Source organism: Nerophis lumbriciformis, linkage group LG25, assembly GCF_033978685.3.
Source record: "Nerophis lumbriciformis linkage group LG25, RoL_Nlum_v2.1, whole genome shotgun sequence".
Lineage (NCBI taxonomy): Eukaryota > Metazoa > Chordata > Actinopteri > Syngnathiformes > Syngnathidae > Nerophis > Nerophis lumbriciformis.
In genome coordinates, this window is record NC_084572.2 from 34,357,068 (window position 1) to 34,379,603 (window position 22,536).

The 22,536-nt window shown below is 38.8% G+C and overlaps 1 protein-coding gene and 1 long non-coding RNA gene across 3 annotated transcripts; both read right to left on the bottom strand.

The window, feature by feature from the left end:
- LOC133621853 (uncharacterized) lies at positions 1-2,904 on the bottom strand. The gene is made up of 2 exons (XR_009817705.1): positions 2,811-2,904; positions 1-772 (listed from the first exon to the last, which is right to left on the bottom strand). It is a non-coding gene; the product is annotated as an uncharacterized lncRNA (long non-coding RNA).
- A 909-nt stretch (positions 2,905-3,813) lies between these two features.
- On the bottom strand, positions 3,814-22,345 carry LOC133621854 (syntaxin-10-like). Of its 2 annotated transcripts, none has more exons than XM_061984251.1 (9): positions 22,190-22,345; positions 21,614-21,689; positions 10,830-10,923; positions 10,363-10,457; positions 10,226-10,288; positions 9,888-9,946; positions 7,660-7,725; positions 4,568-4,662; positions 3,814-4,485 (listed from the first exon to the last, which is right to left on the bottom strand). In XM_061984251.1, exons 1-9 carry the CDS (start codon positions 22,336-22,338, stop codon positions 4,409-4,411), a joined length of 774 nt encoding a protein of 257 aa, XP_061840235.1. In that variant the 5' UTR covers positions 22,339-22,345; the 3' UTR covers positions 3,814-4,408. The 2 variants fall into 2 exon arrangements, with proteins under 2 accessions (XP_061840235.1, XP_061840234.1); XM_061984250.1 differs by having other exon boundaries at positions 7,660-7,766; positions 9,845-9,946; positions 22,190-22,342.
- Between the last annotated feature and the right edge of the window lie 191 nt (positions 22,346-22,536).

Sequence of the window (22,536 nt, forward strand, 5' to 3'; positions counted from 1 at the left end):
AAAAAAAAAAAAAAAAAAGGTATGATCTGCTTGCAGTTTTTCATGATGAATGTGAAAGGAAAAATCCACTCCAGGATAAACCACGCCCCCTTTCGACTTGTTGAGCCAATTAGCTCTGTGGCTTTGACTCCTCCCACTTCCATTCGACATGGCCACTGCATAGTGGCCCAAAAAAATGTTATACAATATATATATATATTTTTTTTTACAAAATATGGTTAAATAAATTAATTTAAAATAAAATGGCCAAAAAAGTCAAATAAAAAAAAAATGAAAAAAGGAAATATTTTTGAAAAAGTGGCCAAAAAAGTAAAATAAATACAATTAAATCATTTTTTTAAAAAGTGGCTAAAAACAAAAAGTCAATAGAAAATTCCTGGGGTGGATTTTTCCTGTGAGGCCCCCTGGTGGTCATGTGGGGAATGTCTAATGGACAAAAACTGGTGGAACTTGAGCGTGTTGGTCTGAAACTGTCTCATCATCATCATCATCACGTGACTCTTTATCCAAACACACACACACACACTAACCTCTGGAGCAGCGCGCGCGCACACACACACACACACACACAACCCCCCCTTCGAGTGTGTGTGTGCGCGCAAATGCAGTTTTTTTCTACACCTCAAAAGCGTTTTACCTCGGAAGCTCTCAGCCATGGTCTGACCTCTGAACCCCAACGGGAACGCACAGCTCACCTCTCCTCCTCACGCAAACGCTCTTACCTCACGGGACGTGTGGGCGGGGCTCACGCATTGTCATGGCAACCGGCGCCCTGCGAAGAAAAAGAAGAAAGAAGCAAAGATATGATTTTGTGACGTGGGAATGTGCATGACGAGCTCCGAAGTCTTTGCTTTGATCACTTTCAGTCACCACAAAAGGGGGAAAAAAGCAGCTTTTAAAAACAAAACAAAATATAATACAACAAATGCAGTAAGACCCCCCCCGCCCGCCCCTCCTTCCCCCATGGTACCCCTTGTAAATGCCAGTGCCCCCCCCCCCCCACCCACCACCCTCTCCATGTGTTCCAGGTGCCAACTCCTTTTGAATAATACATCAAATAATACACATAATTGCACATAAACTACTGTGTTTAAAAATGAAAGAAGAGGATACAATCTTAATTAAAATCAAATGTTTGTAACAAAAACACTGATGGTGTGTCTTTCTTTTAAGCTCCGCCCCCTACTGGTAGACTGGTGTTATGGATAGATATATAGTACTTTATTGATTCCTTCAGGAAAATTAAAATTCCAGCAGCAGTGTACAAAATTGAGATCGAATTTAAAAAGTAAAAAGTAAATAATGGGGGTATAAATGGAAACAAATTAGAAAAATATTACAATAGAATAAAAATATAACAGTAAAATTGGTGATAGCGAGTGCAGCCAAAATAAAAAAATGTTTTGCTCTTTTTGTTGTAAAAATATTATTCTTTCAGCAATACATTTCCTTTCTTACATATTTTTTCAACAGGCAACATTATTACATTTTATTTTAAATTACCACATATTTTGAATTATTTTTTTGTAAAATGGTGTTTTATTGTAATATTGCAACTTTATTTTGCAATTCTTACATTTTAATGAATTAGGACTTTAGTCTCGTATTTTGATTTCATTTTGTAAATTAGTTTGAACATTTTAGTATGATTTTTTTCTTTCTCGAAATGTATTTGCAATTTTTTTTATTTTACAAGTTTGCGACATTTTATATTTCAAACTAGTACTCGTACTATACATATATACATATATACATATATATATATATATATATATATATATATATATATATATATAAAAGTTCAAATATTTGCAATATATGATATATATACATATATCATATATTGCAACTATTTCAATAAAATGTTTTCCTTAACAATTTTACGATATTACGACTTTATTTCGGTCAATTAAGGACTTCCCTCTCTAAATTACAACTTTTGTTGTATTTTAACTTTATTTGGGATTTTTTTATTTTTGTATCTTATTTTAGTATTACGACTGTTTTATCCTGTAAAATTACAACTGTATTCACAATAAATGCACACTTACAATATTAACATAATGCCACGAGCCAATTATTTTGCATCACGACTTTTTACTCAATTATTATTTCAATATTTCAACTATTTTCCACTTGACATTACAACTTTACTCATTTATTTGTCAAATGGTGGTTTTTAATTATCCTGGTAGGGTTTGTTTTACTGAATAGGATTGTATTCTCATAATACTCTGTTTAAACATCTGGTAAAATACAACTTCTCTACTAATTATTTAGTTCATAAAAAGTGTGTCCCGTTTTATAAAAAGCTTCTTTATAAGTTGAATTTAGTTTATGATCCACAAAAAGGTAAAGAAAAAAAATTATATTCAGTTTTTTTATTTACATTAACACTTTAATAATTTACAAGTATTCAAAATGATAGATTCATCTTCACTATAACAATAAAGATAATTACATGTATTTCACCAATGTTGTTCAGAATCTTGTTTACTTCGTCGCATTATTTTCGTGCACTTCCGGTGACACTTCCGGCGACACTTCCGGTTAGCATTTGCCATTAAACGTCACAAATATACAATCAATGAAAACAATTACCCAAAAATAAATAGACCCGAAATTAAAGAAACGTGTTGAAAAGTTTTAGGAATGGGCATTATTTCTAGTTCATCTTAAAATAATAGTCTTAACAAAGAAAAACGTTAAAAAAAACTACGCATTTTTGTCATGGAGTTCCGGTCAAAGCTACGTCCAACTATCGACTTTTTCAGTTCAGGAGCAAAGAGAAAATATGTCAAAAATCTTACCGCCGATTTTCTCGAGTTATTTCATGAAAGATTCGAAACAAATGTGTCGTCGTTTGCAGCAGCAGACTGATTGCTCCACCTGCTGAGGTTCATCTTTGGCGCGAAAGTGGCAGCAGCCAATCAGAAGGGGAGTTTAACGTCAGCTGACCAGCCTGACTGACGCCATAGACGCCGTACATCGAGCGCTACTGCCTACTGGCGCTGACGAGACGCGGGGCCGCCATCTTGGAGTGGTGATCCGCTCCACTCAGTGCAGTTCATTTGTCAGCGCATTTAATTCATCTTACCTCACTGAATGCCACTGATTTTCACGTGTTTTTTTGTCATACGTGTAGCTATGATAAATGACACATGTTTTGGCGAGTTTTATTATTCATAGTTTGCTTAACAGTAATATAATATTCTTATATGCTATAAGAACCCCCCCCCCCCAAGCATGACATTTTTAAATGTAATTAATTTTATTGACAAGCAATTCTATTATGGTCAACTCTTGTTTGCTAGCGGCTACGATTTCAGTACTATTGAAGATCTTTGCTCCTTCTCAACTCTGTAGTAATATCATTTTCACAAAATACAACCAATAGTGCGTTAATGTTATATCTTACATGTGAAAAGTAATCCCCCCGATTCCTATTTTCAACAGTCCGCTCATTTGAGCAGGAAAACGCTGAACACCATCTTTGTTTTCTACCTGTCAACTGTCAGTTTAGGCTGCTTGTCGACTCATCACCACTTCAAGATGGCGGCCCAATTTCTCGCGTCACAGCAGCCAATGCTGCGTCTACTTATAACATGTCTATGACCTCAAGGCACGCTTATGACGTAATTTCCCTCCAAATACGACCGAGTTCTCATTTACAATATCCTCGTAAAAACTAAGTGTTTTTCTCATGACAACGTTACTACGACTCGCCAGCAGATGGCAGTGTTCTCCCACTTTTACAAGTTGTTTTAAAAGCGATTTTAAAAGAAGACAAGTTGATATGTGAATGACTACACTTTTTTTTTTATTCTTTATGATTCTGCATCGTTTCAATATAATATAAAACACAGCTGAGCAAAAAAATAAACACTTTTTACATTTAAAACATTCAAACTTGGCAGTACAATTTGGATAAGATACATTTGGTTGAGTTTTCGCTCTCTCAAAACATGTGAAATGTCAGCATGAGCTTCTGTACAAAATAATAAAAGCCAAAAAAAAACAATACAAATGTACAGTATTAAGTCACTTAAGCGATACCATTGTTCTCCAGCAGGAGGAGCGCTGGGCTTAACAACAGCGTGCTTCCTGCTGCAGCATCCTCCCTAGCAACAGCATCCTGCCTAGCAACGGCTTGCAGCTTGCAGGAGGCTGCTGACGTAGTCACGCCAACGCAATTACATTGCCACGGTATAAAAAAAAGTTGTTTTAAAAACTTACGTTTCAAAATAAAACATCAAAATGTTTCGCGACGTTCAAAAAGCTGGGAAAACACATCCCTGATTTCAATTGGCCGCCGCCGACTTTTCACTGAGGTTTCCACGGCGACGACAACCAGCCGTTCGGGAGGCAACAAAACAGTGCGCAGTCCAGAGTTCAAAGGTCACCGGCATCAGAGAGCGAAGAAGAGGATGAGGACGACGACGAGGACGGCCGCCAGCACGCCGATGGCGCACCACTGGCGACGACCTGCGGGCGCCACACAGGAAGTTGTCGGGATCAACTCACGTTGCCACGGTAACAGCGACAGTGTGTGTGTGTGTGTACGTACTGCTGGTCATGTGAGAGACCTTCTCCAGCTTCTTGAGGACAGAGTCCATGCGTGACGACGTCTGGTCCATCTCGTCCCCAAAGTCTCCCAATATACTGCAAGTACGTCACAACGTGAGGAAGCCATTTCCTGCACTCTTTCAAAACAAGGGCTTTCATTTCCTGCCGTTTTTCCTTTTTTTCCCCCCCAGTCCATAAAATAAAAAGTAATGGTCGGTTATTCAATTACATAATAATTAATCATCGATTATTATATCATCATTATATTTTAAACATATATTTTCTGATATTAGGACTTTATTAAAATTACAACGTCTTCTCATAATTTGATCAAACATAGCTGAGACCTACTTCCTGTTTCCATCTACAGCACTAGGCCTTCTGGGTAATGTAGTGCATAAAGACATACATATACATATATATACACATACATACATACATACATATATATAAAATATGGTTTTCTACACCAAAATTCACCTATTTCTTCTTCTTCTCCAGATTTTGGCACGTTCTACCTTCCACATTTTCCACCTGATTCAATCTGTTCTAACTTCAAACTGTTCAGCCTATTCGGGAAAAATAAAAAACAATTCCCAGATTTCCAGGACATTTTTCCCCATTTAAAATGAATTGGCCATTTTTCAAACTTTCACCATTTCCACATTTTTCAACCTATTCGTACCATTCCACCTTCAACACATTCCACCATCCTGATAATTCAAACTACCCTTTTTCCAAGTTCAAAAAAATTCCAGGATTTTCCAGAAGTCCTGGTTTTCATAAGCCCTATTTCCACCCTTTTTTCTGGCGACTACTCCTCACACATTTTTCAACCGTTCCATTGTCAAAACATTCCTCTTAATCAAGACAAAGAAGTTTTTTGTTTTTTTTAACTGAAAAAATTTCCGGTTTTCCTGAAATTTCAGGAATTCCATAATACCATTTGGTATTACGGAACATTCAACATTTCTTGACCGATTTGAAAAATGTCATCAACCATTTCAACTCATTCAGACCATTCGAGTTTGTTACCATTTTACAAAAAAATCCTGCTTTTCACGAAATTCCCAAATTTGGGGGAAATTCCCATTGAAATCAATGGGACATTCTTCAAAGTTCCACAATTTTCATCTGATTCAAACTGTTCCAACTTCAAAATATTCAGCCTGTTCAGGGATTGTGTGCTCTACTTCAACAATTCTAAAAAAAATTCCCGGATTTCCCATAATTCCTTTTTTTTTTTTTCATTTTCCACATTCAAAATGAATTGTCCATTTTTCAAACTTCCACAATTCCCACATTTTTCAACCGATTTCAAACCATTCCACCTTCAACACATTCGACTCATCCTGAACATTCAAACTACCATTTTTCCACGTTCAACAAATTTCCAGGAATTCCTGTTTTGTTAACCCTATTTCCACCCTTTTTTGTTTGACTACTCCTTTTTCTTTTTTCATCCCATTTCTACAGTTCTACTGTCAAAACATTTTTCTTAGTCAGGACAAAAAACCAAGTTGGTTTGGGAACTAGAAAGATTCCCGGTTTTCCCAAAATTCCAGGATTTCCATAACACAATTCCTCAATTAAAAAAGTGTTACTACGTCAACATTTCATGACCGATTTCAACATTTCCAACATCAACCATCCATCCATTTTCTACCGCTTGTCCCTTTTGGGGTCGACCAATTCAGCTCATTCAGGACATGCATGCTCTTAATCATTTTCAAAAAATCCTGCGCTTTTCTCAAAATTCCAGGAAGTTCACATTGCAATGAACGTGAAATTTTTCCTAGTTGCACAATTTCCACATTTTTCAACCTATTCAACACATTCCACTCATCCTGAACATTCAAACTAACACTTTCCCAAGTTCCAAACCAAATTCCGATTTTTTTCCTGGAAAATCAAACTCTTCAAATACAAATTTATACTACATTCTGTCAGCATTTCAGTTCAACTTCAGCATTGGAGCATTCACACGCAATTCCTTCAGGAATTGCCTCTTCTAGTTAATTATGACTTATTAGTGAGGTGTGAATCTTTGGGCACCTAACAATTTGATCTGACTCCGATTCGAATTAGAATTGATCAAATTTTTTAAAAAAAAGAACATTTGACATGTGTTTAATTGTATTTCTGCACTGTATATGTCCAAATTCCAATAAACAAACAACAATAATTATTAATTAAACAAGATTCTCGATTCAAACTTTTTTGCAATACATTATTTGGTATAATAATTATAGTTTTTTCATTCATTCATTTGATTTATCTCCTTCATTGATGTGCATCTTTGATCGATAGACAATTATACCACAATTATTAAATTATACATTTACACACCAATGCCTGAGAAGGAGCAGGATGAAGAAAAATCTTATATTTTCCTGCCCCCTTCAACATAATACGTAGTCTTACTTAATATCATATAAACCAACAATTACATCCAAATATAACGAAAACAAACAAAAAAACATACAAAAAACACAACAAGTGCAAAACTTCATGAAGTACAAACCGAAAAAAATAAAAAAATAAAAATAAAAATTAATATACAGTAATATACACCTCACGGGATGATACAAAACAAATACAAAACCAGGCAAAAAATAAGTAAAATAATAAATATAAAGCAAAATGTAAACACTTATGGCTGTCCATATGATCTAATTGTAATAATTAATAATGAACTAATTAATAATTATAGTGACACTTTTTCCAAAACAGGTGAGAAAAACCCATTTTGGTTGCTTTAAGATGGCCTAAAACAACTATAAAACAAGTTGATTGTTATAAAAAAAATATAAAAACATTGTTTTTTAAAAATTATGAATCGATATTTTACGCATCCCTATTTTTGAGCTGTGAGTATGTGCTTCTACTGCAACCTGTGATTGTTGAAGTGCTCTTTGAGGTCAAAGTTACAAGGAACACAAAAACATTGATTCAAGATGTGATGTTTTAAAAAATAAAATAAAATAAAAAACACCTCAAAACTCTCTCTCTCAATTTTACTGGTGGATTATTTGACTTTGTGGGATCGAAACATTGAATCACAGTATTGTTGATGAGTAGGCGGAGACTTACATGGCCTGTTGGTCCAGTTCATCTCCAATACGTCCTGACATGTCTTTGAGGACTCGGATGCTTCCAGACACCAACTCCAGATGATCGTCCTGCTCCTGCATGATCAGCTACACACACATTTAGTTTCACAAGTTAACTCGTGTGATTATTCACAACAAAATAATCGCTTGTAAACACAGATTAATCACACAATTAATTTTTTGAGCGCACATGCTCCGTTACTTGAAAGTTTAAAAAACTCCCAACAGATTAAGCAACTCTTCTAGCCAAATTCATCAGATTACAAAATAAAATAGTTCAACAGCAACTGTATGAACACATTCATGCTGTCAAACCATTCAAATATTTAATCGCATTCTTTTTATGAACAATTTGATACATTTCTTTTTTTTTAATCATATTGTTTTGTGTATTATTGCTTTGTATTTCATTTAGTGTTTAGTAAAGTAAAGTTAAAGTACCAATGATTGTCACACACACACTAGGTGTGGCGAAATTATTCTCTGCATTTGACCCATCACCCTTGATCACCCCCTGAGAGGTGAGGAGAGCAGTGAGCAGCAGCGGTGGCCACGCCCGGGAATCCTTTTTGGTGATTTAACCCCCAATTCCAACCCTTGATGCTGTAAAAGAACCGTGACCTAATATTGTCTGTTTATTTACATGGTATCAGTGTAGAAATACACTGTGCCACTCCTCCATACGTCATCAGCCTGAACTGTGAAAAGCGGTGGAAACACAAACCACACACTTCTCCATGAACACATAGTTCCTGAACTTTTGGTGGAAAAGGACCTAATGAGTGTTTAGCTGATTGGAGAGCGGGTCCATGACGATGACTTCTGTTTTGTTTGACCAGCCGTTTTACAGACACCGTTTGGAAACAATTAAGGTAAATAAACACTTATACAATTAGAGATGTCCGATAATATCGGCCGATAAATGCTTTAAAATGTAATATCGGATATTATCGGTATCGCTTTCAACTACCTAATTTTCCCAGGAAACTCACGAATTTCAGTGCCCCTCCAGAAAATCTCGCGGGACTACCATTCTCCCGATTTCCCCCCGGACAACATTATTTTGGGGCGTGCCTTAAAGGCACTGCCTTTAGCGTCCTCTACAACCTGTCGTCACGACCGCTTTTCCTCCATACAAACAGTTACATAATATATGCGGCTTTTCACACACACAAGTGAATGAGGTCACACTGAGGGTGGCCGTATAAACAACTTTAACACTGTTACAAATATGCGCCACACTGCGAACCCACACCAAACAAGAATGACAAACACATTTCGGGAGAACATCCGCACCGTAACACAACAGAACAAATACCCAGAACCCCTTGCAGCACTAACTCTTCCGGGACGCTACAATATACACCCCACACCTCAACCCCGCCGCCCCCCCATCTCCCGAATTTGGAGGTCTCAAGGTTGGCAAGTATGCTCTAGTATACTCTGGACTGAAGCTGTGTGCCTTCATTGTTTTTGGAGCTGTTGTTTTGAGGCATGTTTAAAAAAAATAAATAAAATAATGCACTTTGTGAAAGTCAAAATATAGTATTTCCCATAGTTGTAGTGGGTATCAGGATTATCTCAGGGAGAGCAAGTCCCAAATTCCAAGCTACTGTTTTGAGGCATGTTAAAAAAAATAATGCACTTTGTGACTTCAATAATAAATATGGCAGTGTCATGTTGGCACTTTTTTCCATAACTGGAGTTGAAGTTGTTCTCTTATTTTGGAAAACCTTGTTTTTGATTGATTGAGACTTGTATTAGTAGATTGCACAGTACAGTACATATTCCGTACAATTGACCACTAAATGGTAACATCCGAATAAGTTTTTCAACTTGTTTAAGTCGGGGTCCACGTTAATCAATTCATGGTAAAGTTACATTGTTTAATGCATCCAGCGGGGCATCACAACAAAATTAGGCATAATAATGTGTTCATTCAACGACTGTATATATCGGTATCGGTTCATATCGGAATCGGTAATTAAGAGTTGGACAATATCGGGATATCGGCAAAAAATCCATTATCGGACATCTCTATATACAATATTTCTGTGTAAATAAATCATTTCACAACATATAATATCTGCCACTTATAGTCGGTGTGGCTAATATATTTTGCTATGAAAGACGATCATGTGACCTCCACACTACTTTTGTGTTACCTGCTGCTGTTCCTGCTGATCTTGGAGGTATCTGGAGTTGGTCGACACCAAATGGGCCTCCAGACCCGTCGACCTGTCAGGGGCCGATGCAGCCAGCAGGGCCTGAAAACAACAACAAATGGTTGTGTGTTTGCGTTGGATGCATATGCAAAAGTGCAATATATTTATCTGTACAGTAATCTATTTATTTATATCTGCACCTTATTGATTTTTTATCCTGCACTACCATGAGCTAATGCAACAACATTTCGTTCTTATCTGTACTGTAAAGTTCTAATTTGAATGACAATAAAAAGGAAGTCTAAGTCTTGTTTCCTGTGTGGACGCAATTGACCATATATGGACTTGGGGGGAATAGGAATGTGTTCAGCTTGCACGGACCTCCTTGTTCTTCTTCTCCGTCTGAGCCACAGCTGCCGGACTGGACAGGTGGTCCTTCATCTCCTGTCGAGCACAACATCAGAACCGAGGGTCAGATTCCGAGCGGGTCCGCTCGCACCACAGTGAGGCAACTTCACCTGCACGGACTTCCTGGTTTGCTCCACGAAGCCTCTCCTTTCCCGAAGCTCATCTTCGCCCAGACGGAACTTCCCCGGATTGGACTCCACGATACCTGAGCCAGGCGCTCAAGAACCAAACGAGGTTGCCGTGGCGACAACGGATACGATTATTCTCCCTATTGCAGCGCCAACATCTCACGTTACATCTCGCTGATTCTAACATTTTGTGTACTGCCTCTTTAAGAAGGCATCACAAGTCTTCTGGGGTCAAACTCAAGTACCGATACTAATCACGCTATGTTTGTCTGGATCCCTCGCCAACTCCATAACGGCGTGTAAAAGCTCGCCGAGAAGAAAGAAACACACTGTAGTGGCGTGCCCGGGGGGGGGGGCTATTTCCTGGAAGAGCGCAGGGAACAAAGTGCGTGTTTGTTGTGAAGACAAAGCGTGTGACGCTCACGCGGAGGAGAGCGCGTTAAGGATACTGATGGTCTCGCTCAGGTCCTCCAGGTCCCAGTCGATGGCTCGCAGACAGTTACGCAACTCGTTGGTGCTCCAGTCCAGCTCGTCGCGACTCACCTGTCCGTCAAAGAAAAACACAAACAAGAAAAATGTATGCTAGACAACATACAGCATGTGCGGGTTCCCTCCACCCGTTCATGGCGACCTGCTTGGTCCCACCTTTGGCCTTCTTGTCAATTCATTAGTGGCAATCGTAAAATAGTACCATATTTTTCCGTCTTTAAGGCACATTTAAAATCTTTTCATTTTCTCAAAACTCGACAGTGCGCCTAATGCATACCTGCCAACTACTCCGGTTTTCCCGTAATTAGTACGGTTTTCATCAACCTATTCTGGGTTACGGTTGTAGTGATAAAAAATACGGTTTTTCATTAATTACATTTTTTTTTTTTTTTTTTAAGTTTTATTCACGAAATCGCGTAACAACAATGACAATCGACACTGCTTCCCGTAACTTCCTATCGAGCCATTCCGAATGCCATGCGCGAGGCTATTTATAGCACCGCTGCCAAGCACGAGGCACCAGTTGCCATTGTTTCCAAATGAGCGAACGATCATGGAATCAGCCGGAGAAAAATCGCAAACGAGTCTTAAACCGAAAAGAAAACTGCAGTCATTCCGTGAAGAATATTCAAAAGCCTATCCGGGAATAATTATCCGTTCCAAAAAGGGTGAAAACTACGCGAATTGCACCTTGTGCAGACAAGACTTTTCGATCGGACACGGAGGAATTAGCGATGTAAAAGACCACGTTGGGACAAAAAAACACAAGTCTAATGCCGTTGCTCGCGATACAAGTGGAAAACTTTCAACGTTTTTCGTCGCCCAAAAAGATTCTTTGGATGTGATAAATGCCGAAGTTTTATTTATGATGCTATTGAATTACATTTTATTGAAGTAAACTTATCATAAAGTTACCATATCATTCTTGCAGTATGATCAATCTGATAGAATAAATTTGGATTTTAGCCACAATAAGGTAATGACACCAATGTTATCTATTGGAATTGTTTAGTACTGTTATACTGTTAAAAGTGTTTATACTATTTATGCTTTCAAGTCCAAGTTGAAGAAATCTTGTTAAATGTTGACAGCATAACTACCAAAATACAGAAGTATGTCCTTAATATTTTTGCAGTGCTATTTCTGTTGAAAAGTTAAAATGATTACATTAGAGATGTGATGTGCCACTTTTCAAGTGTCTGATGGCTTAAATTAATTTTCATTAATTTTTCATATTTTGAATTCTTTTGAAAGGCTTACAAAAAAACTACATTTGAATTGTAATTCCATGCTATTGACAGGACTATTAATTTTAAAGAAGTTAGCTTACCATGTTTACAGTATGATAATTGTGATAGAAATGTGAATTTTAGGCACAGAATATTTTTTACAATTGAACAAGGCAGTAGATTATACAAGCTTGGACAGAAAGTTAATAATGACACCAATTTTTTTTTTATGGAATTGTTTAGTACTGTTTTACCATTTGTTTACTGTAAAAAGTGTTTATACTGTTTATACTTTCAATTAACAAATTGAAGTCTTGTGAAAGGTTGACAGGATAACTGGCATTAACTGTCAAAATAATTTCAAACTATTGAAGTTAGCTTACAGAATAAACATGTCAATCAACCCATATGATTTTTGCTGTAATATTTTTGTTTTGAAAAGTCACTGTGACTGATAGAAAAGTGATGGTTTTAGCAACATTTTAACCTGTCTGAATGCTAATAATCAGTTTGCGTCGGCCCTGAACCCCCCACCAGGACTTTGTCCTGGACCTACCGGGGCCTGCGGCCCCTGGACCCTGGCTACTAGGTTTTTCTGATTTCAAAAGTTGGCAGGTATGCTAATGCACAGAATAATTCTGGTTGTGCTTACCGACCTCGAAGCTATTTTATTTGGTACTTGGCAAAATTATATGCGTGACCAGTAGATGGCAGTCACACATAAGAGATACGTGTATACTGCAATATGACTCAAGTAAACAACACCAAAATGTTACATGTTCCATGGAAAATATAGAACATCACACACGGCGCTTAAAAATCCATCAAAATGTTTTAGTAGGACTTTGGTAAGCTATGAAGCCGCACCGCTTGATGGATTGTACTGTGCTTCAACATAGGAGTATTATTAGGATAAGACATTATCAGGCGTTTTATTTCGCAATATTAAGCAAAACCAACTTGTCTTACCTTCTGGTACCTGCTGATCTGTATTTGGGATCTGCATAAGTCCTGAAAATTTGCGTGAGTCCGCCTTTGTACTCCCTGCCGACACCGTAGTCGATAAGCTTCTTCTTTTTCTCTATCTTGTTATGGTACATGTAGCTTAACTACGATCAAAGTATTGGACAGGACGTCGAAAATGTGTAATAAAGTTGTACTTTATATAAGAAAAAAATGGAATACAAAACGGTACAAAACGATCCTTATATCTTGTTACCTGTCATTCATTCATCACCCGTAGCTCGTAATCCTCAATCTCAACAACCACAATGCACCTGCTCCCGGTCTTTTCTAACATCCGGTTAGTTAACCCTTTGTTAGGCTATTGAGTAGAAACAACTCAATTCAGTGTCAGTGTTTCTCAAATAATCAATATCAAATACATGTATAAATCAAATCAATTCCCTTTCAACTCGTTTTAGCTGTAAATAATAATAGATCAATTTATCAGCAATTAAATCAAACATGCAAATTATGAATGAGCATCACACATGAACTATATAACCCATAAGTTACAACAGTACATTCATCCTCTGCTGTTGCCATTTCTAATATAAAGTAGTGTCAAGTTCTTACTTATATCTGTCAGTAAACTCGCCATGAAAGCGCTAAAATATACTGGTGTAGTGAGTTTACATTATTCACCCAAGGAACTTTAGTTATTAGAGAATTACGGTTGGACGTTTTTTCACGGGACACATTTCCGGCCTTGTTGTTGTTGCATTAGTGTAGGGATGTCCCGATCCAGGTTTTTGCACTTCCGATCCGATACCGATATTGTTTTTGCATTTCCGATCCGATACTGACCGATACCAATACTGACCGATACTGGCCTATCCGAGCATGTATTAAAGTTTAAAGTTATTTAGCCTACTTAGTTGTCAGAATCATGTTGAAAAGGGTTTTAGTACTCTTGATAACAACTAGCCAGCTGAATTAGGGGAGTTTGAATAATACACAATGGTTGGTAACAAGAAACTGACCTGTTTATTCAATGATAAACACAAAATAGACAAAATTGTACATGACAAACAGAAATGGCATCATTGAAACTAGGGCTGAGTGATATGGCCTTTTTTTAATATTGCGATATTTTAAGGCCATATTGCGATACACGATATATATCTCGATATTTTGCCTTAGCCTTGAATGAACACTTGATGCATATAATCACAGCAGTATGATGATTCTATGTGTTTTGATTGATTGATTGAGACTTTTATTAGTAGGTTGCACAGTGAAGTACATATTCCGTACAATTGACCACTAAATAGGTAACACCCGAATAAGTTTTTCAACTCTTTTGAGTCGGGGTCCACTTAATGATACAGATATATACTATCATCATAATACAGTCATCACACAAGATAATCACATTGAATTATTTACATTATTTATAATCCAGGGTGTGGAGGGGGGCGCCAGATGTAAGTGTCAAAAAGACAGCCAAAAGAGTTTGATATGAGAATAAATCTAAAGTTAAAATATAGGGTAGAAATGCACCCATTTGCAGGAAATGTAGTCTTGATTTTCAAAATTTTCTTTCAAGGCTTGCATGTCTACATTAAAACATTCTTCTTCATATTGCATTAATATATGCTACTTTTAAACTTTCATGCAGAGAATGAAATTAAAACTAAAAAAATCACAAATTTTTTCATACAGTGTTGATGTGGACATTTTTGCCTCTGCATTTTGATGGTGTGGACGTGTGGCACCGAATGGAGATAAGTGTCTCGACAGACGTTACAATATTTGAACAATGATGACGAAAACTGTTTTCTCTGTCGTGTCCGTGTGTCGAAAATTGTTATGCGCTTATTTTTTTATGTGATTTTGTGCGTGGCATATAATTGCTATGCGCAGTGGACGCTTGAGCAGTTTGCAATTGCACAGGCGCGCACCTTAGAGGGAGCGTTGGTCACACGGCTGCGCTAGCATCACAGCTAACGTTAGCCATGCTGCTACCTCTCTGCTCGGGGAGGACGTATACGTATGTGACGTATGACGTGACAGTATGTGACGTATGACGTATACGTATGTGACGTATGACGTGACAGTATGTGACGTATGACGTATACGTATGTGACGTATGACGTGACAGTATGTGACGTGTGTAAGAAGGTGCGCTTGCTGTCTGTGAGAGGGAGACACGGGAAAGAGTGAGAAGAGCCTGTCGTGTAATGCCAGCAGCTAAAAGCAACTGCGTGAGAATCCACAGACCTGTGGATGTGTTGAAGGTGTGCTGGAAAATGCGGAACGGAACTCAGGGAGCAGCAGAAAAGTGGAATGTATTATTTAAATCGGTGCGTTGGAAAACACGGACCGGAGTTTTTTTTAAAACTGGATCTGGATCGGCATTTTCCCATGCCTTGCCGATACGCAATTTTTGGCAAATATCGGCAGCCGATCCGATACAAATATCGGATCGGGGGGACATCCCTACACTAGTGAGCCACGGATGAGGACATGCTGCTCCGTTATTGATTGAAGTAAAGTCTGAATGTCATTAAAACAGTTAGCTCCATCTTTTGACACTTCATCCACTCCCGTCCTTGCACGCTACACCGCTACAGCAAAGATGACGGAGAAAAGACGCTGTCAAAGGTGAGCCACGTAAATAAATAATCTGAAGGGACTGTCAGAAAGCGGCTTGAAGATGATCTGTAAAACATCTATGTAACTTTTTGACCAAAGAACCACCATTACATGTTATGTAGACCACAAGGAAGTCTTTTACATTTAGAAAAATAATATTAATAATATGACCCCTTTAATGCGCCCTATAATCCGGTGCGCCTTTTGTATGAAAACAGACCTCACTAGACCCGCTCATCGGCAGTGCACCTTATGGTCCGCAAAATACGGTAGTCAAATGGCAATGCTGCAGTGGGTCTGGATTACCGTATTTCCGTGGATATTTAGAACAGGGGTGTCAAACTAATTTTAGCTTAGGGGGCCGCATGGAGCCAAATCTATTCCCACGCGGGCCGGACTGGTAATATCATGTCATTAAAACCTAAAAATAACCGTCACATTGTTTTCTTTGGCCAAAAATAGAACCAGCACGTTCTGCAAATGTACATTTTACAAATAATCCTCTTAGAAAAACACACCCATGTTAGTTGAAAATTTAGAGGAAAAAATTGGTGCAGTTTCAAAAACACCATGAAGAACACAATGAACTGAGACTTTGTCTTGTTTTTTTTTTTACAAAGCCATCAAACTTCCTGTTTGGGATTCTCATGTTGGCAGTTCACCATTACAAATAAAGCAATCGAGTGTTTCTTTAACGCGCCTCATTGGTGACATCCACAACTGCCACAACACTTTCATCATTCAAATATTACAACTATGGTATAAACACAACAATTATCAAAATGACACCATAGCCGAAAACAAGGTAACATAACTACAAACTTTAACAATGTGAACATGCTAGATTTAAAGGGGAACATTATCACAATTTCAGAAGGGTTAAAACCATTAAAAATCAGCTCCCAGTGGCTTATTTTATTTTTGAAGTTGTTTTCAAAATGCTACCCATCACACAATATCCCTAAAAAAAGCTTCAAAGTGCCTGATTTTAACCACCCGTCCATTTTCCTGTGACGTCACATAGTGAAGCCAACACAAACAAACATGGCGGATAGAACAGCAAGGTATAGCGACATTAGCTCGGATTCAGACTCGGATTTCAGCGGCTTAAGCGATTCAACAGATTACGCATGTATTGAAACGGATGGTTGTAGTGTGGAGGCAGGTAGCGAAAACGAAATTGAAGAAGAAACTGAAGCTATTGAGCCATATCGGTTTGAACCGTATGCAAGCGAAACCGACTCGACAGCCAGCGACACGGAAGAAAGCGAGGACGAATTCGGCGATCGCCTTCTAACCAACGATTGGTATGTGTTTGTTTGGCATTAAAGGAAACTAACAACTATGAACTAGGTTTACAGCATATGAAATACATTTGGCAACAACATGCACTTTGAGAGTCCAGACAGCCCATTTCAGGCGCGCTAAGAACATATATTTTTCCACGATTTCAGCACTCAGGTTAACCATACCTAAATAGACACAAAATACTGCATTACACAAAACTACCCGAATGTACTCGAATGATTGAAAAAAATAAATGTTTTTAAGCTAAATTATTGGTAAACACAGTTTATGTATAATAATTTACATAAAACCGCAAGTAATGAATAAAGTTTTCATCAATTAATATATTCTGTAGACATACCCTCATCCGCTCTCTTTTCCTGAAAGCTGATCTGTCCAGTTTTGGAGTTGATGTCAGCAGGCCAGGGAAGCTAGGGTCTTTATCGTTGGAAATGCATCTGCTTTGAGTGTCGCAGGATATCCACACATTCTTGCCATCTCTGTCGTAGCATAGCTTTCGTCGGTAAAGTGTGCGGAACAAACGACTGACCATTTCGTCGGCTTTCCCCACAGCCTCGTGTTTTGAACAAATTTCGTCCAATTTCTTGCCACTTTCGCATCTTTGGGCCACTGGTGCAACTTGAATCCGTCCCTGTTCGTGTTGTTACACCCTCCGACAACACACCGACGAAAGTGAGAAAATGGCGGATTGCTTCCCGATGTTCGAGAGCGAATAATGGAAAGGCGTTTAATTCGCCAAAATTCACCCATTTAGAGTTCGGAAATCGGTTAAAAAAATATATGGTCTTTTTTCTGCAACATCAAGGTATATATTGACGCTTACATAGGTCTGGTGATAATGTTCCCCTTTAAGCATAAAATGTAATAAAACGAACATCAAATGTAGAACACACATTTTTACAATGGAGTTCTGGGTGCGCATCGTGCATTCAACCAATTGCAAGCGCTGCATGGAACTCTAACTACAAAGACGATGGTCAAGTTGACTTAAGTCTTTGCATCGTACGGTTTCAATATTTTATCCGTGATTGGATAATTTACGATGAAAAAAAAGGTATTGTGTGTCGATACTGCCGGCATCCGCTGCCAGCTATAACAGGAGCAGCTGATTGTTTGCACCTGCGCTGAGTGGAGTAGCGGCAGCCAGTCCAGAGGGTGCTTAATGTCAGCTGAGACGTCATTTTTAAACAGTGTCATGTGTGACGTGTGTTACACTTGCGACTAGGGATGATGTTCGAAACCGGTTCTCCCGATTGTTCGATAAGAAAAGAACCGATTCCATGGATTCGAATCCCTCTTTGAGAACCGGTTCCCGTTATCGAAGCCACTATACCGTATTTTCGCGACCGTATTAATAGGCGCTGTGTCAGTTACGGGTGCTATTTCTGTATTTAAACGCATAAATAAGGCGCAGCGTATTTTTGGGCGCAGGCATGGTTAAACATACGCTAGTTTAAAACATACGTGGCTTTTGGAACTCAGTGCACGGTATAGCTTTTGGAACTCAGGGCGGTATAGCTCGGTTGGTAGAGCGGCCGTGCCAGCAACTTAAGGGTTCCAGGCTCGATCCCCGCTTCCGCCATCCTAGTCACTGCTGTTGTGTCCTTGGGCAAGACACTTTACCCACCTGCTCTCAGTGCCACCCACACTGGTTTAAATGTAACTTAGATATTGGGTTTTACTATGTAAAGCGCTTTGAGTCACTAGAGAAAAAGCGCTATATAAATATAATTCACTTCACTTCACTTCACACAACAACCTATCTGGATTCCATAAAGAATTGGTTCGATAAGAGGATTCGATAATGGGCTCGAACTCGATAATTTCTTAACAAACATCATCCCTATACTGTCACCACCTGTCAATCATGCTGTGACTTATTTGGAGTTTATTGCTGTTTTCCTGTCTGTAGTGTTTTAGTTGTTGTCTTGCGCTCCTATTTTAATAGCTTTTTTTTTTTTTTTGTATTTTCCTGTTTTCCTTTGAGCGATATTTCCCACATCTACTTTGTTTTAGCAATCAAGAAGATTTTAGTTGTTTTTATCCTTCTTTATGGGGACATTGTCGATTGTCATGTCATGTTCGGATGTACTTTGTGGACGCCGTCTTTGCTCCACAGTAAGTCTTTGCTGTCGTCCAGCATTCTGTTTGTGTTTACTTTGCAGCCAGTTCAGTTTTAGTTTTGTTCTGCATAGCCTTCCCTAAGCTTCAATTACATTTCTTAGGGGCACTCACCTTGTGTTTATTTTTGGTTTAAGCATTAGACACCTTTTTACCTGCACCCTGCCTCCTGCTGTTTCTGACATCTACAAAGCAATTAGCTACCTGCTGCCCCCTACTGATATGGAAGAGTATTACGCGGTTACTCTGCCGAGCTCTAGACAGCACCGACACTCAACAACAACACATCATTTGCAGACTACAATTACTGGTTTGCAAAAAATATTTCTAACTAGGGATGTCCGAAAATATCGGACTGCCGATATTATCGGCCGATAAATGCTTTACAGTGTAATATTGGAAATAATCGGCTTCAAAAAGTAAAATGTATGACTTTTTAAAACGCCGCTGTGTACACGGACGTAGGGAGAAGTACAGAGCGCCAATGAACCTTAAAGGCACTGCTTTTGCGTGCCGGCCCAATCACATAATATCTACGGCTTTTCACACACACAAGTGAATGCACACATACTTGGTCAACAGCCATACAGGTAACACTGAGGGTGGCCGTATAAACAACTTTAACACTCTTACAAATATGCGCCACACTGTGAACTCACACCAAACATGAATGACAAACACATTTCGGGAGAACATCCGCACCGTAACACAACATAAACACAACAGAACAAATACCCAGACCCCCTTGCAGCACTAACTCTTCCGGGACGCTACAATATACACCCCTCCCTACCTCCTACCCCCCCACCTCAACCTCCTCATGCTCTCTCAGGGAGAGCATGTCCCAAATTCCAAGCTGCTGTTTTGAGGCATGTTAAAAAAAATAATGCCCTTTGTGACTTCAATAATAAATATTGCAGTGCCATGTTGGCATTTTTTTCCATAACTTGAGTTGATTTATTTTGGGAAAACCTTGTTACATTGTTTAATGCATCACAACAAAATTCGGCATAATAATGTGTTAATTCCACGACTGTATATATTGGTATCGGTTGATATCGGAATCGGTAATTAAGAGTTGGACAATATCAGAATATCGGATATCTGATATCGGCAAAAAAGCCATTATCGGACATCTCTAATTTTAACCCAAATAGGTGAAATTAGATCATACTTGCCAACCTTGAGACCTCCGATTTCGGGAGGTGGGGGGGGGTGGGGGTTGGGGGGCGTGGTTGGGGGCGTGGTTAAGATATATATAAGAAATACTTGACTTTCAGTGAATTCTAGCTATATATATATATATATATATATATATATATATATACACATATATATACACATATATATATAAATAAATAAAATAAATACTTGAATTTCAGTGTTCATTTATTTACACATATACACACACATAACACTCATCTAGTCATTGTTGAGTTAAGGGTTGAATTGTCCATCCTTGTTCTATTCTCTGTCACTATTTCAGAACACACACATTATACAAATATACATTATAAAATCAATAAGAAAACGGGAGCTCTAATTTGGGAGTCTGAATTAGGATCAGAAGTTCCTATATAAACATTGCGCACTCACGTCGCCTTTTTGTATTGATTACTGCAGCTGTGCACTGGATTCATTCACAAATGCAAACTACAACTCAAAAACACTTTAGAGCTAGGCTCCACCATCAGAATGTGTACTTAAACTTATAAAGATCACATGTAAAATTATTCAGTGAGTTGATTCACCAAAACTAACCTGTTATACAGGAGGAAAAAGCACACAGGACGTTTGAATTGTTCACAGACTGGTCGCGCTCATCAGAATGACAAGACACTTCCGGTCTGCAGGTGATAGCATTCAATTGGGAAGAAACGCCCTACTGCCCCCTACTGACCAATGTGAATACTGATAAATGTGTAATGACAGCTCCAAAAACGAATTCAAACCACAAAATAAAATAAATAAATCAACACAAAAATGTGACACATTATGGGTGGGTCACATATGCATGTACAGTAGATGGCAGTATTGTCCTGTTTAAAAGTGTCACAACATTGCTGTTTATGGCAGACGAACTGCTTTACGGGGGACAAAACTTGACTGCTGTTGTGTGTTGTTACCGCGCTGGGAGGACGTTAATGAAACTGCCTAACAATAAACCCACATAAGAAACCAAGAACTCAACCTTGATCATTAGCTGTTTATATGGTGGGAAAGCGGACGTGAGAACAGGCTGTCAACACGTCACTCAGGTCCGCATGGAACTGGAGGGGGCGTGGCCTCCAGCTCCGCCCGAATTTCGGGAGATTTTCGGGAGAAAATTTGTCCCGGGAGGTTTTCGGGAGAGGCGCTGAATTTCGGGAGTCTCCCGGAAAATCCGGGAGGGTTGGCAAGTATGAATTAGATTATCTCCCACGGCACACTACGCCATGCCACCCCCCAAAAATGCGTGGGGTTCGAATCCCGGGAATGTCACTCACCTGAGTTCCATCCTGCAGTAGCTCCTCCCACCTGTCAAACAGGCCGCGAGCACGCGCAGTGGCCTTCTGCACCTCCCTGCACACGCACGAGCACAAAGACACACAGTCTTTATTTGTTTTTCACGCAGACTGTTTGTGTTCTTTTTAAAGCCCATTTTGTTTACACACACACACACACACACACACACACACACACACACACACACACACACACACACTTTCGCTTTTTTTTGAAGCAAACACACACAGGCTAACTTCGCATCGTTTCGCAACATCGCAGCTTACAGTTAACAGTACAAGAAAAAAAAAAGAAACAAACAGATGAAAAAAAAGCAAATAAAGGGAAGATTAGAAGGAGTCAAAGTGACTTTTTGTTTGCTGGACGCAAACTAAACGTGCACGCGCGGATAGCATCCAAGCTAGCTCGCCATTCAGTTAAACTCCTCCCTACACAAACTTTGTGTCTTTGGCTCCCACAGCGACTCGCCGAGTGGGAGAGACGTCAAATATTTAAATGTCCGTGCTAAATTAATGCCTTCGAATTCGTTTTAAAACATGTTTTAATGAACTTCTTACCCTTTCACGACGAAAAACGGGTCTTCCAGCGACATGGCGCTTCCGGGGTACGTCACGCGCCTGCGCAATGACAGACGTGAGGCATTCAGGTGTCGGCGTAAACTTTCCAAAAGCTTCGTTTTTTTCCCACCCGCACCATAAATATTCATTCTTAGCGAGTTGTGCAGTTTGCCAAAAGTTTTACCTTGAGGACGTTTGTTTTTGTACTTACAAATCGTTTTTTTTAATTTAAATAATTAAGTGTTCAACTTCACTATCCTCCTTCAAAACCGCACTAAAAGAACACCTCCAGGCAACTTCAACCCTAAACTAACACCCTCCCTTCCACGTCCCACCTCCCCGGATTG

Excerpts from the sequence above, each read along its gene's own strand:
- LOC133621854 (XM_061984250.1), bottom strand. The coding sequence starts at position 22,338 with ATGAATATTTATGGTGCGGGTGGGAAAAAAACGAAGCTTTTGGAAAGT. Across the intron at positions 10,924-21,613 it reads TACTGCAGGATGGAACTCAG|GTGAGTCGCGACGAGCTGGA; the intron begins GTGAGTGACATT and ends TTTGACGGACAG. Across the intron at positions 7,767-9,844 it reads ATCAGCAGGAACAGCAGCAG|CTGATCATGCAGGAGCAGGA; the intron begins GTAACACAAAAG and ends ATGTGTGTGTAG.